General features: G+C 41.2%; 1 protein-coding gene across 2 annotated transcripts in view; it reads right to left on the bottom strand.

Moving 5' to 3' along the window:
• The window catches only part of LOC134212512 (histone acetyltransferase KAT7), a 285,742-nt gene extending 272,851 nt beyond the window's left edge, over positions 1-12,891 (bottom strand). The window contains exons 1-6 of one of the 2 annotated variants that reach the window (XM_062690466.1): positions 12,783-12,891; positions 12,521-12,603; positions 12,286-12,451; positions 11,582-12,232; positions 10,101-11,422; positions 9,848-10,042 (exon numbers count right to left, since the gene is read on the bottom strand). In XM_062690466.1, coding sequence (XP_062546450.1) covers positions 9,848-10,042; positions 10,101-11,422; positions 11,582-12,232; positions 12,286-12,451; positions 12,521-12,538 — 2,352 coding nt within the window. In that variant the 5' untranslated portion in view covers positions 12,539-12,603; positions 12,783-12,891. Of the gene's footprint in view, positions 1-9,847; positions 10,043-10,100; positions 11,423-11,581; positions 12,233-12,285; positions 12,452-12,520 lie in introns of both variants that reach the window. The other variant, XM_062690465.1, reaches the window with a different exon arrangement.
• Between the last annotated feature and the right edge of the window lie 4,059 nt (positions 12,892-16,950).

Raw genomic sequence — 16,950 nt, 5'->3', positions numbered from 1 at the left:
AGCACTGATGATGATAAGGACGCATTCTACGCGCAGCTGGAACGTGAGTACGACAGCTGCCCAAGCCACGACGTCAAAATCATCATAGGAGACTTGAACGCTCAGGTTGGCCAAGAGGAGGAGTTTAGATCGACTATTGGAAAGTTCAGCGCTCACCGGCTGACGAACGAAAACGGCCTACGACTAATTGATTTCGCCGCCTCCAAGAATATGGCCATTCGCAGCACCTACTTCCAACACAGCCTCCCGTATCGGTACACCTGGAGATCGCCACTGCAGACAGAATCACAAATCGACCACGTTCTGATTGATGGACGGCACTTCTCCGACATTATCGACGTCAGGACTTATCGTGGCGCTAACATCGACTCTGACCACTATCTGGTGATGGTTAAACTGCGCCCAAAACTATCCGTCATCAACAATGTTCGGTACCGACGACCGCCGCGGTACGACCTAGAGCGACTGAAGCAACCTGATGTCGCCACTGCATACGCGCAGCATCTCGAGGCAGCGTTGCCGGAAGAGGGTGAGCTCGATGGGGCCCCTCTTGAGGACTGCTGGAATACAGTCAAAGCAGCCATTAACGACGCAGCGGAGAACAACGTCGGGTATATGGGTCGAAGTCGACGGAACGATTGGTTCGACGAAGAGTGCAGACAGATTCTGGAGGAGAAGGACGCAGCGCGGGCGGTCGCGCTGCAGCAAGGTACCCGGCAGAACGTGGAACGTTATAGACGGAAGCGGAGACAGCAGACCCGCCTTTTTCAGGAGAAGAAACGCCGCCTGGAAGAAGCGGAGTGCGAGGAGATGGAACAGCTGTGCCGTTCTCAAGATACACGCAAGTTCTATCAGAAGCTCAACGCATCCCGCAAAGGCTTCGTGCCGCGAGCCGAAATGTGCCGGGATAAGGATGGGAGCATCTTGACGGACGAACGTGTGGTGATCGAAAGGTGGAAGCAGCACTACGAGGAACATCTGAATGGCGCTGAGAGTACAGGCAATGAAAGTCAAGGCAGCGGAGGAGATGACTACGTCAGTTCAGCGGACGATGGAAGCCAACCAGCCCCCACCTTGAGGGAAGTTAAGGATGCCATTCAACAGCTAAAGACCAATAAAGCAGCTGGTAAGGATGGTATCGGAGCTGAGCTCATCAAGATGGGCCCGGAAAAGCTGGCCACTTGCCTGCACAAACTGATAGTCAGAATCTGGGAAAACGAACAGCTACCGGAGGAGTGGAAGGAAGGGGTTATATGCCCCATCTACAAGAAAGGTGACAAACTGGAGTGTGAGAACTTTCGAGCGATCACCATCCTTAATGCCGCCTACAAAGCGATATCCCAGATCATCTTCCGTCGTCTGTCACCATTAGTGAACGAGTTCGTGGGAAGTTATCAAGCCGGCTTCGTTGACGGCCGCTCGACAACGGACCAGATCTTTACTGTACAGCAAATCCTTCAAAAATGCCGTGAATACCAGGTCCCAACGCACCATCTGTTCGTTGATTTCAAGGCGGCATACGACAGTATAGACCGCGTAGAGCTATGGAAAATTATGGACGAGAACAGCTTCCTGGAAAGCTTACCAGACTGATCAAAGCAACGGTGGATGGTGTGCAAAACTGTGTGAAGATCTCGGGCGAACACTCCAGTTCGTTCGAATCGCGCCGGGGACTAAGACAAGGTGATGGACTTTCGTGCCTGTTGTTCAACATTGCGCTAGAAGGTGTCATGCGGAGAGCCGGGTGTAACAGCCGGGGAACGATTTTCAACAGATCCAGTCAATTTATTTGCTTCGCGGATGACATGGACATTGTCGGCCGAACATTTGCAAAGGTGGCAGAACTTCACCGCCTGAAACGTGAAGCAACAAAAGTTGGACTGGTGGTGAATGCGTCAAAGACAAAGTACATGCTTGTGGGCGGAACCGAGCGCGACAGGGCCCGCCTGGGAAGCAGTGTTACGATAGACGGGGATACCTTCGAGGTGGTCGAGGAATTCGTCTACCTCGGATCCTTGCTAACGGCTGACAACAACGTTAGTCGTGAAATACGAAGGCGCATCATCTGTGGAAGTCGGGCCTACTACGGGCTCCAGAAGAAACTGCGGTCGAAAAGATTCGCCACCGCACCAAATGTGTCATGTACAAGACGTTAATAAGACCGGTAGTCCTCTACGGACATGAAACATGGACAATGCTCGAGGAGGACTTGCAAGCACTCGGAGTATTCGAAAGACGGGTGCTTAGGACCATCTTTGGCGGTGTACAAGAAGACGGTGTGTGGCGGCGAAGAATGAACCATGAGCTCGCCCAGCTCTACGGCGAACCCAGTATCCAGAAGGTAGCTAAAGCCGGAAGGGTACGATGGGCAGGGCATGTTGCAAGAATGCCGGACAGCAACCCTGCAAAGATGGTGTTCGCTTCCGATCCGGCAGGTACGAGACGACGTGGAGCGCAGCGAGCGAGATGGGCAGACCAGGTGCAGAACGACTTGGCGAGCGTGGGGCGTATTCGAGGATGGAGAGATGCGGCCTCGAACCGTGTATTGTGGCGTCAAATTGTTGATTCAGTGTTATCTGTATAGATGTAGACTAAATAAATGAATGAAAATTGCCATTCCTAAATGTAGAATTAAATTCAACTACATTATTATTGACGACGCTCTTCAGCTACTGATCCATCTTAAAAATGTGAGGCGAAGGCAATACCAAAGAACTCGCGATCCCGCGTAGAAAGTTATTTGGCGAGATTTGCAAAATTAAATTAAAAAACGTTTCGCTATTCTGAGAAATACCAACTTTGAGAATAATGTCTCGGAGTTGGATCCCAGTTCAAAAGTCAATTCCAGCGCTTTAAAAGGGAAATAAAATTTTATTAACAAATGGCGAAAAACTTGCTCAGCAGTTCAAAAGTGCCCATAATTTTAGTCTAGGCTAGGTCTCACTAGTCGAACTGAGGATCAGGTTACACTGAGCTTCGAAAACATTCTCAATCAAGAGAATGTTCTTGACCCTTCGTTGGGAACTAATTTGGATGAAGTGAGATCTATTACTAGAAAACTACTCAAAAATCTTCCCGAGAGCTCTTTATCCTTTTTGGTTATTTTATTTAACAAATGTTTTCAATTGGCATACTTTCCAGATAAAAACGCCAAAGTTGTTCCAATTTTGAAGCCGGACAAAAATCCAGCTGAGGCTTCTAGTTATCGCCCAATCAGTTTGCTTTCTTCAATAAGCAAACTGTTTGGAAAGATTATTTTAAATACATAGAATGATGGTTCATATTAATGACAATTATCGGGCTTGGTGGTCATGTGGCTACCGCTTCTGTCTCATATGCAGGAGGCCGTGGGTTCAATCCCAGGCCCGTTCCATTCATCCTACTTTGTATCTTTTCAAATATTTATCATATTCTAGCAATCGCTAGAACTGGAAATGGGCTTTCATACCATTTCCATCTTCTATCCCTATACCTACAACTTGATTAGTTCTAGCAGGTAACTGTTAGAATTCGAAATGAGCCAAGAAGCTCGTTTCGGCATCCAATTAGAATTTCATTACTATCACATTGGCAACCCGTTAACCAAGCCGAACCTCTGCCATAAAACCTAACCCCAGATTCCAATAAAATTCCGTAGGAGCTCGTGGCGAGTGCAGAGGTGTTCTCGGCTGGCAGTGGGCGAGTGACTGCATCATCAATTCCTTCCCATCCCCAATGACCGTGAGGACGTGGCCAGCGCCGTTATTGACCATCCAAAATACTAGAGCTCTCGGACTATGCACATTGAGGTTGGAGAGCAAATCCCATGCTTCCATCCATTGGTTCCCTGTACAATTGCGATTTTTCTGGTCGATCACGGAGTAACAACTACGAAATGCACGGTCATCATGCTCATGCTAATGCTCAATGATGGTTCATATTAATGACAATTCTATTTTAGCTGATGGGCAATTTGATTTACGCCATGGGCATTCAACCACTCATCAGTTATTAAGAGTTAGGAATTTAATTCGGCTCAACAAATCTGACGGATATTCGACTGGAGTTGCTCTTCTTGATATAGAGAAAGCATTTGACAGTGTTTGACATGAAAGTTTGATTGTAAAATTGATGAATTTTAATTTTCCTCTGTACATTATTAATCTGGTCCAAAATTATATATCAGATCGCTCACTGCAGGTAAACTATCAGAATTCTAAATCTGATAGATTACTTAAGACCTGGTGTTCCCCAAGGCAGCATACTGGGGCCTATATTGTATAACATTTTTACTCCTGACTTACCAACAGGGTGTCAAAAATCTTTGTTTACAGATGACACGCGCCTTTCCGCCAAAGGCCGAAGCCTTCGTGTCATTTGTAGTAGATTGTAAAAAAGTTTGGATATTTTTTTTCCACTTAGGGGAGGACAGGGCAAGAAGAGCACCCCTTAATTTTACCGCTATTATGCCGTTTTCTCTCCAAATAACCTATAGTCCAACAGAAGACTTGATACTAAAAAAATATTATAAAAATAAAATAATTAATCTGAAACCCAGATGACTTAGCAAAAGTTGGTGAAAACTTGGATTTTCTTATAAGAAATCTGCATTAGAAAATAAAGTTTTTAAAAACATGAACATTGTTTAATAAAAATCTTGACCAACTACACATTTTATATGTCTTCAAAGCATATTTTGGGGCCCATTCAAAATATTCACAAAAAAATGTTAGACCATGATTAATAAGATTTGAATAATTCATCTTAAATGAGGCACCCCATTTTGAAACAATCAAATAATACACAAAATACTAAACCTCTACTAAACCCCACTACCTACAAATATGATTTACTTTGCGCTGAATCTGTTGAGTAACGTACATTTTCAAATTTACTGAATTTTTAAACTGATTTTTGTTATTCAATGTGATAATGAATAATAACTTATCGATCCAAAAAAACAGTATTATTGTTTTAATATGGCCAATGCGCATTAAAAGTTATTATTTTTTGTTAATACTGGTGTCTAATACATTTCAGTTAGAAAAATTGATTTTTAGAAGACTGCCCTTCTTGCCCCGTAGAGATGCTCATCTTGCCCCGTAGTATATTTGAAACAATCAAAAACAGAGTTTTAGTTAATTCACATTTATCGGGATTACTGTTCTTTTTTAAATTCGCGTTCTAGTCTAGATGTTAGATAAGATGCAACCAAAAATAACTGTCGTATTATAATATAGAAAAGCATGCTTGCTAAGGAGGTATTAGGCAATGAGCTAGACTTTACTAAAGTCTAGCTCCTTGGGTGTTAGGTACCATCCTTAGGCTGTGAACCATTCCACCGATTCGTTTAACTTTTAGTTAAAATTTGACAGTTCGATGGTTATTTCGCCGTGGTTAAAAATAACCCTGCTCAGGAGCATGGTTAGATTTGACAGTTGAATAGTTAAACTTTGTTCGCGAGAAAATTGGCGCCAAATCCATTTCGTTCCGAATAACTATCAATCTGTCAAAACTCAAATGGGTCGGCTTCGGAGTAAAATTTTAACCACGATGAAAAAATAACCATCGAAGTGTCAAATTTTAACTAAAAGTTAAACGAATCGGTGGAATGGTTCACAGCCTTAGGGTGCATATCTTGCCCCGTCCTACCCTTCTTGCAGAAATGGAAAATTTCCCCGAATGCTTCCAAAACTCAGCTTATAATTTTTCCACATAAGCCGAGAGCTTCTTATTTGAAACGTTCTAGCAGACATATTGTCACTGTGAATAGAATTCCAATTAATTGGTCTAGCGAAGCTAATAGCCTATTCAGATTACGCCATTAATAACATAATAATTGGCGTTTCAGGGTAAATACGCTTTATGATGTCATTATTTACGTAATATTCCATACATTTTGCGCTGTCAAAAGATACCCTCTAAAAAGAATTTATTACGAACAATTATTACGAGAGAGCTTCCGTTCTAACTGGAATGCAGGGAGAAATTCAACAAAACAAAACTGACAAAAATTCTCTCTGTTTTCATTTCGTTTCGTAGTTGACAGTCATGCTCTTTCTGTCGCACCAGGGTCGAATGCATGTTAGATGGAAATCTTCTGAGCGCTGAAGAATAACTCGGATTGTGATGGTTTTGTGGAAAGCATTTTATATGATGAAAAATAATGATGATAATTATTTATTCTCCACTTATTCAACATGAATTGTTTAAAAACAGATGCTCTCTAGAATTAACATGAAGTATTTAACTTAAACCTAGATTTAATAGAACAAATCGAATAAATTTTCAAAGTTCAAGGGCCAATGCGGAAGACAATTTAAAACGTAGGAATGGTTGTAAAACGAATATATTTCATGAATAAACATGATTTCATAAATTGTTTCAATTCTGCTCCTTGAATGGCTTAATATACTTTGGATTTCAACATTTTTCACGTGGGACAACTGTACGATTTGAATGGGTTTATACATATAATTTATACATATTCATCCAACATCCAGTTTAAATTATATCACATTGACACGATTCGATTTTGTTAGAAGCTGTATCATTGATTGTCGAGTAGAACGCAATGGTTCAGTTTCCATTTTTGAAAAAAAAATTGCTGAGTTGCCCTTCATACATGGAGATACTGGTGGAAATACATTTTAGTTCGATAATATTTCTTGAAAATTGGTCCAATCGTCCTTTTTTTATTTATTTGTGAGAATTCCCAAGAGTATCTAAATTTTTCTATCAAATCTCCGTTCGATCATAGTACAGAATCAAAATATTTTTTAAACTTAAACATAAATTGAGGAATAGTCTAATTCCCCGAAGAACGGCACACCCAACTAATGAATGTAGCTTCGCTCATTATCCTTAATGAGAGCTTCAAATATTCTTCGAAAATCCCTTTTCATATTTTTTTTTTATATTTTTTTCGGTAGAAACTTTGTTCAGAAAAAAAAATTTCGATTGTCGCCACACAAATGCTTGATTTCGAAAAATTAAATTTTGAAACTCTCCTTGAATTCACCCCTGTATTAGCGTGCAAATGAGGAAACATGGAAACGTCAAGATATATTATCTTGCTGCAGTCTGAACACCTCGTAATAATTGGATACCCTCTCACTTAACAAAGTCATAAATAGCCCAATCTGAATAGGCTATAAGGATCTGTCTCATTTGGAGAATTAAACGTAATTAAACTTAAAAGTGACAGTTAGAAAATTGAATAAATCACCCGGCGAATGGCTACGAATGGCTGGTGCTATCCAGCAATTCCAATAAGACATCGATGAAAAATGATTCGATATCTGTCAAAAGTAATCTTGCTCTGCGAGCAGGGTTATTCGATAATTATTGAAATGTCACTTTTAAGTTCAATTTCAGTTTAATTCTCCAAATGAGACAGAGCCTTATATTTAGGACATCTGCTAATAAAATTAGTTTAAAAAAACAGATTAATCCACCTAGCGGTGATGGTGCCTTTCTCGCACAAAAAGGTAATAAAATTTAATGTAGTCTTTACGCTGACACCTCGATGATGTACAAGAAAGGCAAAACAGTTACACCGTCTGATGTTATGATAAAAAAAAATTACACTAGTAGACGACAGATGGCGTTGCCAAAAGTATCTTAAATTTCCTATGTTCGAATTTTTACTTTCGGACAATTTCATAGTACTATGAAATTGAACGAAGAGCATACTTACGCCTAAATGCGTGCAACACGAGCATCTTTATAGTATGATCGAACTCTTAATGGGAGCAAGCCACGGATAAACTTTGAAAATATTCATAGATGCAAGGCATTTTTGCCTTTCTCGTGCAACAAAGTTGTACCGAAAGGCTATCATTTCACTCCGAAAACGAACTTTCTATATAAGTCTCGGAGACCCATAGTGTTATATACCAACCAACTAAGCTCGACGAGCTGAGCAAATATCTGTCTGTCCGTGTGTATGTATGTGTGTATGTGTGTGTGTGTATGTGTGTGCACAAAATCTAAGAAAAACATTAGACAACTTTTCATATAGTAATTCTTAACCGATTTTCTCGCAACAAGTTTCATTCGACAGGGGGCAAAGCCTAGTTGATCACTATTGAATTTTATATCGATCGACCGTTGCGTTTGAAAGTTATAAAGAAAATGGTACATAGAACCATATTAACGCCATATAAGGTTGGTGTCTTGGCTAAATGCGAGAAAGGCAGTATCACCACTCGGTGAATTAAGTTGGGTTTTTATAACACATTATTGTTCTATGTGACTGTCTCATCACTATTTCAAGACAAAATTTTCAAAACGACTTATCTGCTTTTGTAAACAAAGATTCAAACGACGATTTGACGAATCTGATAGGTCTCCCACGCAAACCAACACCATCAATCGGTAGGTGAAGGATTCCGCTACCTGTTGATGGTGTTGGTTTGCGTGGGAAAGCTATCAGATTCGTCAAATCGTCGTTTGAATCTTTGTTTACAAAAGCAGATAAGTCGTTTTGAAAATTTTGTCTTGATTTTATTATTATCTATTTTTTGCAATTCGCAATTATTATGAAATTCAATAGTGATCAACAGCGTTTTAGTCCCTGTCGGATGCAACTTGTTGCTAGAAAATCGGTTAAGAGTTTCTATGTGAAAATTTGGCTAATGTTTTTATGACATTTTGTGATAGTGATATCTCATCGCACCATTCGGTTCTTGATTGAAAAGGCACATGGTTTAAAGTAAGTCCTGCGAAGCGCGGGACGCCTAGCTGGATTACATCACTGGCTTAAAAATGAATGTGGAAAAAGTACATTCCAAATAGATGGCCTAAAAAATTAATTAAAATTTTTATAAAGCTGCATAAATTAATATAACTTCAAAAAATGTATTCGAAAAATGCACAGCCCCGCGAAAGGCTGGACGTCTGGTCACAAGGACGAATTTTTCGGGATCCAATTTTATTCCTCCTCGCGTTTTCAAGCGCTTCACTTTGAAAAATTTAGTAACGATCAACTGTCATCTTTTTATTCTGCGCTTGCTACGACGCAGCAAAGCTAAAATAAAAAGATGACAGTTATTCATTGCTTCTTTGTTGAGATAGGTTGAAATTGGTGCCAATGAAAATGCGAGATGAAAATTATTTGGATTCTGGACAGTTCCATCGTTAACCGATTCTTTCCAGAACCACAATTCGAAAACAGAAAAGATGACGATCCGATTCATTGAAGAAGTTTACGTTGATTCCTTAACTGAATTTTTAAATATTTAATATTGAAATTCAAAACGATGCACAGTTAAATCTCTACTTCAAATCTCCTTCAATAGAAACATCAAAAATAAGAAATGATTTTTTTTGTCGGTTTTCAAAGCAACGAGCATTTATCATTCTAGTGTTCAATGCTTATTCAATTCTTCGATCTCTCCATATCCCGATGGTCCCTTCAATATCCTGATAAAGAGAGTCGACTGTGCTTAAATCAATGTAGAATGGGCAACTCAGGACCAGATTTAGGTGGTCGGTCGGGAGGTTCATGGTCCCGGCCCCCACTAAAACTTATGTGCCAAAATCAATCTTTTTGTACATTTAGAGACCCTCAAAAATTGTCGGCCCGAGGCCCTCTTCCGGCTAAGACCGGCCGAGTACTGCAATAGTTGACATTTGAAAAGCAAAAGTGCTAATCCCTAGCAACGGAGTATGCGATCTGCTAGTAACAACTCCATTATATACAGCTGCTTAGTCCTACATTACCTTCAAGCACATAATCCTTTGGGCTGCACCTTTTGAGTTGTTTGTGACAGCAAATTCTTCATGCATCGTGTACAATTATTGTTCAAAATAACTTCGAAAACTAATAAAAGTCTCGCTAATAAAGACAAAAAAACTCACTAACCTTGCTAAAGTAGCCAACGGTGTGACATCCGTTGCTGTCGGCCAATGTCATCACGTAGAACAGGAACGGCTCTACATCGTAGTACAGCGTTTTATGATCGAGGAAAAACTTTGCCAGCAAGCACAAATGCTGGCAATATTGTTTGTGCCGTTTACCATCCACTTGCCAGACTCCGAGCTTCCCCTTACGATAAATCTGTAAAAAAAAACGCCTCTTAGATCTCATCATCTGATAGCACCTAAAAAAGACATACCTCATCGCCCGGAGGATGTCTCCACACGCACTTGGCGGCATGTCGTTTCATGCCCACTTCCGATTTTTGGTAGCGCAAACAGAACTCACACAAATATAACTTCGGCAGTCGAGCCACATCGTCCGGGTAGGGACTCTGATACCACACCTGCATGCAGTTGCGCCCCATCGAGATGTACCGGGTGCCCTTCCCGGTGACCATCTCTTTTACTTCGTTCTCGAAACTCTCGCTGGCCGCAGCTTGAGCTTCGCGGAACAACTGCAGATCGTAATCGGGAACAATTCCCTCCAGCCGTGGTTCCAGATCGATTTCATTCTCAAGTCGTTCGGCCATTGGCCGCGGTTTCTCCACCGGAGGTGGATTAGGTTTGAATTTAGCTCGCATATCGCGTATCTTTTGCATGTAAATTTTCTGTTCCGGTGTCTGAACTTTTTTAGAATTCTCATAAACAGGGACCGCTTTTTTGCGGTCCTCTTCGCGGCGTTTGCGTTCCGCAAGAAAATCTTTCGTCTGCTGAGCTGTCATGTTGTGGAACATGGGGCATGCTTCCAATGTGAAATGGCGCTCAAATTGACCGCCCAAGTGCCCGGTTGAGTCGCAATGCAGCAATGGACAACGGTTTTCTACCGGTTCTGGTTCCTCAATGAGAAGTTCCTTCACGACAATATCCTTTTTCTTGCTGCTATTCTTAGCCTTGCCTTTGGTCGCAACGATTGGAGCTTTCTTAACGGGACTCTTAGAGGCCGATCTTTTGACACTGTCGGCGTCCGAGTCCGTCTCGGACGCATTCTTCCCGATAAGGTGTTTCGATTTTCGAGTGCTCGAAGATCTGGTCAACTTTCTTGCCGTTTGCTTGTTGGATTCTCCTTTTTCGCCCTCGGAATCGGTGGCACCTTCCTTGACCTCGGTTTTCTGTGGAGTGCGTTCCAGGGGACGCTTCACACCACTGTTGCTCTTTTTGAGCTGCTGAGCAGCCGAAGCCGATGGAGCCGAATCATCGGATGAGTCGGAATCCGAATCGGATGATCCGGATGAAGACGAATCTGTAGACGTGGTTGTAGCGGATGATATATCGTCTTCTTGTTTCTGCGGTTGAATTGGCTGCTGCTTTGATCCGGTAGTGGGAGCAGCTTTTGCAGGGCCAGCAGATACTTGCTGCTTAACCTGGGCAACTGGTTTTGCTACAGGGCCGGTGGAAGCAGTAGCAGGAGTTTTACGTGGACGACCCCGGCCTCGCTGTTGCTGTTGTTGCACCAGTAAGGCTCCTACGACTTGAGCTCCCGAAGCGGTTTGTTCCTTGGTGGGCTGAGATGCTTGACCACCTAAAACGATTATTATAAACCATTTGTAAATATGTAGTATACTGCCGCTAACCGCAAGTCGAGCACATCTGTATATGGGCGTCCATATACAGATGTGCTCGACTTGCGGTTAGCGGCAGTATAATAATTCCATAAAAAAAAACTTCAATTTAATCTTACCTGCAGAGCCAGTTCCTGCGACTCCCACCGAACTGGAACTGGACGTCCGACGGTCCTTCTGTTCGTGCTTTTCTTTGTTTTCGTCATCTGATTCCGAAGAATTCACCGGCGAAAAAATGCTCTTCTTCTTGGCTTTTGTGGCGGGCGCCGAGAGTGCAGGACTAGGTCCCTTCTTGGCAATCGGAGGATTAACTTTGACGGGGTCCTTGGCCAAAACACTCGCCTTGGCTGCCGCCTTCGTCAAGGGTGCTGTTTTTGCTTGTTGTTGCGCTTGTTGTTGTGCCTGTTGCTGTTGCTTGATTACCGAGGGTGGTACTTTTCCTCCAGTTATAGGAGGAACTATTGCAACCGGAGCATTTGCTTGAGTGGCCGCTTGTTTCTCTTGCGCTCGTTTCTTCGCTGCCTCCGCTTGTTGAACTTTCTTCTGTACGATCGGAGGTGCAGCAGGTTTGCTATCTGTGACAAGATCATCGTCGCTCGAAGAAACTGAACTTTTGGATAGTTTTTGCTGCTTTGCATTAACTTGTTTTTGTTGAACTGTTTTATCGGGCTCCTTTCCTGCAACCGCAGCTGCAGTAGAAGTATGTTGCTTAGCTGCAGTCGCGGTTTCCGAGCTTCTGCGACGCACAACTTTTTCATTCGTTTTCGGTGCTAAAAATAAATGAGTTTGAAAAACGATCGCGGTTCACCTAGTTTCTGCTTACCATTAGTGTTAGAGTTATTTGCGGTCATACGAGTGGTAGTCGGTTCTTGCGAACTAGAGGAATCACTCTCGCTACTGGAGCTTCCGGAATCACTTCCACTTGAGCTGCTTCCGCTAGAACTCGAATCCGATGAGCTGGCGGTGCTGGATTCCGTGCTACTTGTGGACTGCAAAGTTTACACAATGTGGTAAGTACTCGGGAAAATCATCGAACAAAATAATATGGTCAGCATTACCTTCTTACGCGGTGGCATTCTGTCAGCCTAGTCCGAATTCCGGAACCAAACGAAAATCGAGACGAACGACGGACGAAAAAAAACTGATCGCGAGGACCAACAAAAACGTAAACAAAAACAATCAGAACAATAAAGTCCTTAAAAATAAACAGGTTTAACAATAAAGAACAACACAATTTCTAAGCTATAATGGTAAATACTGAATCCACGCAAGAATTTCCACCACTATAAAACACAAAAACTATAAAACTTCACAAAATACCCGAATTTTCAGGAAAAATACCCCAGCGATAAACAAATTTTATGAAGTTTACGCGTCCGCGACCGACGAACTGTCAACAATTCAAACAGACCGCAGCACGGAAAGAAAATTTCGCTGCTTTGATGATTGATTCATCAAGTGGATCATTATATTGTGATTCTCGAGATCTTATAGCATTTTGCTCATTCACCTCTGCCTCGCTTAGTTGTGCGCCGCTAAGGTATTTTATCATATTGTGGTACTTACACAACTCAAGTTTAGAATATTACATAACAAATTAAGCACAATTGCCCCACTAAGAACCACTTAAACAATATACCAAACTCAACGGAGGCGAAAGAAAAGCAAAAAACTACTAAGACTCGAACAATTCCTATGAAGAATATTGAACTATATTTACTCTATAGTTTTAATTATTCATCTTCAATTAGGACTTCTAGGATTTAAAAGACATGCTTAGTCGAAAGTCAAATTCATACTGTATCTTCACTTACAATCCTAGTTTCCATTAAGCTTAATTCTACACATTTTTTTGTAAGTCTACATAAGTTTAATTTTCTGGGAGGTGCTTGGAGTTTGTTTTTAAATAACTTGTTGACCAATCGTCTTCCAAGTTGTCGGTTTGCTTCGGTGTGTTTTGTCAAGTGGTTATGTTACATAAGGACCAAAAGTGTGTCAGGCGGTTATGGAAAGAATGCGGACAAGAAATTGCCTTGTATGTAATTTGAGCTTTTATTTGATTTTGGAAAGCGGTCGAGGTTAAGTTTATGTTTGGTTCGGGTAAGGGAAACATGTGCAAGATATTATTTTGAAGCGAGTAAATACAATGTGTTATTTTAACAACTCATGCACTTGAGTGTTATGAAACTGTTTCTACTACAAGCTGGTGGTATCTCGTGACAATTTATGACCTATGGATGTAATCTTCTTGGGTGAGCTTCATGTCTCATGTAATGATAAATCTTTCTAGGAAATCGAGTATGTTAGACTCTTACCGGAATCAAATATCAATGTGGGAATCTAGTATGCTACAATATCTTTCCGTGAGGGGACGACAATATGTTGCATACCTTAGAAGCGAATGTGGAAAAGCTCACCGAAAGCTCGCATCGGTTTGACATTGGTTTATTTACTTTTTGCATGGCGCACAACTTGGCGCATGGGACCCGGCGCGTAACCGGTGAGCCAGTCTGCTAATTTTAGAAGCGAATCGCAATAGTTATGCCGACATGCAACTCGACGAACGACTCTCTTGTTCGGTAAATTTGTTCATGGTTTTACTCCGTAAAACATGAAAATTACCGAGAAAATCAGCTACTCCATTAGAAATTACTTATGTATTTTCTGTAATTGATTAATTGTCAAATTACAGTGAACTTCAGTTTTTAGTACTGAGCTTTCGCTAATTTGTGATGTTTACTGGCATTGCATCGAAAGTCAGTAGAAAAAGTTAGTGAATTTTCGATATACAGTGATCGTACGCTAATTGGTGCACGACCTCACCCCAACTAGCGAATGCCATTCGCTAATTGGGGCGTTTTGACAAACGTCAATGTTGTTTACTTTTTGCATTGAACAAAGGAAAATTTTACGCGCCAGAAAATATCGATCCCGCCAAACACGGAAACAAAACGTCAACGCGTTTTTGACATCACATTCTGACGTTTAGCTGCTTTTTAATTGGGTTTCGCCCCAATTAGCGAACCCCCAACTAAAAAGCGCCCCAACTAGAAAAACCCCAATTAGCGAACGTTCACTGTACCGCGTTTTCCTTCAAGTTCGCGTTCACCATCAGCATCCAACATGGGTGCGAAAAATGAACGCAGTGTGGCTCAGCTCAGGCTCCAGCTCAAGTTCAAAACTTGGGCTGTGTGCTCATCCAGCCTGCTGTGTGCTCAGACTGTGTGCTTAGGCTGAGAACTGAGGCTGTGAGAATAGGTTTTGGGCCGAGCGCGATGCTTTACGATTATGCGGCACGTTTCGTATTCGCCATAGTTGAGCGCCATAGCAAAAAAAAAGATGAATCGGAGTTGATAGATGAAAACAAGTTGTGCTTTCAGCATTTGCATTTGCGTGTGTCAAAACGTTCGCAAAAGTACCCATTCTACGTGGGCCTTTAGTATGCGAAAAGCAAGCATGTTATGTTTTATTGTTGAAAATAATCCAAAACGTGAAGCAAACTAACTTTAACATGAAAATTTAGTGTGTTACCAAACATGGTACATAACATCATTGTTTCTATCCAGCTTCATTAAAAGAATGAAACTCAATTGGGTCCTAAAGCCCTACCTCGTTAATGGTTGCAAACGATAGTGCATCGGTCAAGAATAATTGTACCATTGTTATAAAAATTCTGGTAAAATTCTAAATCAGTAAAAATAATATTTTTGTGTTTAAGACATTTTAAGGCAAATTTTGGGCTGTGCAACATTTCAGAACGAATGAACCATCAGCCAAAAACGTCAGCCCCATATATTAACTGTCAAAGGTTGAGTCAAGTGCCCTGCGGTGTTTTGCTAGTGCGTTTGAATCCGTACGTCAAACAAGACCGAAAATGTCGAGGAAGCAGTTTTCATTTATTTTTCAATTTCAAATTAAACAATGTTCTTTTCGATTTTTGAGTCTTAAGAAAAACTGACACGTTTAGAATGATTACCTTCATCGTTCCCTGAAAGAAAATCGAATATCGATTCTTCATTTTAGGACCCAATTGGAGAAATAAATGAAATATAAAATTTTCCTAAAAAACAAAAACATAAAAAGTGTACAAAAAACGGATTACAGTGAACGTTCGCTAATTGGGGTTTTTCTAGTTGGGGCACTTTTTAGTTGGGGTTCGCTAATTGGGGCGAACCCCAATTAAAAAGCAGCTAAACGTCAGAATGTGATGTCAAAAACGCGTTGACGTTTTGTTTCCGTGTTTGGCGGGATTGATATTTTCTGGCGCGTAAAATTTTCTTTTGTGATGATGATGATGATGATGATGCAAACCAACACCGCCGCTACCTGTTGATGGTGTTGGTTTGCGTGGGAGAGCTATCAGATTCGTCAAATCGTCGTTTGAATCTTTGTTTACAAAAGCAGATAAGTCGTTTTGAAAATTTTGTCTTGAATTATAACGGTTCCTTTAAATGCTAATAGGGAATACTTAGTTCAAAACAGGTCAAGTTGCAGTTGAAATCTTAACCTATTGAAGAAGAAATGTTTCGATATGTTAGTTACGTGAGTTAGTTGTTCAATAATTCCGATTTCACGTGGATGCTTATATAATCGTGAATTGAATACTTCTGATTGTTGATTATTGCATTGCCAAAATATGTACACACATGTTCATCCCAAGTACAGTAGCCGTCCGATAACTGCAAAATGTTTACTTTTCAGTTAACGAATGCCGTTCGATAACTGCAACGCATTCTTGACATCAAACGGTTGTCCATCGACGTCAGATGCAATAAAAGTGCATCTAAATGTGCAGCGCAATGCAGCTGTCATTGAGTTTGACATCAGTTTGAAGTTTAGCGGTCCGATAACTGCAAAACTGTTGCAACCAGGGCTGACAATCGTCATCGTCATAGCACGAAATGCCACAGTAGCGACGAGTTGCATTGTCTTCATTGCTACTCTACACATCGTCAATGACGCGCACGACGTTAGTTTTCGTCGTGTAACCAAATCGTCCTGACGATGTCGAAGAACGAAGACTTCATACCGTTATTCTTCAAGCGGCAGCTGCCATGCGAAGATTTTTACTAATTCTTTGTAATGATGAATTTGAAGCAACGTATGAAAGCGTTATGAATGTTTTCGATACATTTATGTTACCAAATTCCCTACTATTTGTTTATTTGAGACGCTATTATGTTTTTTACCAGTCCGTCTATAATGACGTGCAATCAATTGTGTGAAGAACTGACGACAAAAATCGTCATAACTTTTGGCTGCGCGACTACCGTCGTGGTACGCATGCGGCGCGAAGAAAACGAATAGGTGTTGCGTCGTGCAATGTTATGACGAAGACTAATTTTTTTTCGCTTTCTTCATACGACGAGAATTACTATTGTCAGCCCTGGTTGCAACTATCGAATTGCAGTTAAAAAGCATTGCAGTTAAATGACTTGCAGTTATCGAACGTCTACTGTAGAGAGAAATACCTCAGTGCCGGACAACT

This window comes from Armigeres subalbatus, chromosome 2 (genome assembly GCF_024139115.2).
Source record: "Armigeres subalbatus isolate Guangzhou_Male chromosome 2, GZ_Asu_2, whole genome shotgun sequence".
NCBI lineage: Eukaryota > Metazoa > Arthropoda > Insecta > Diptera > Culicidae > Armigeres > Armigeres subalbatus.
This window is presented reverse-complemented; position numbering and strand designations above follow the sequence as displayed.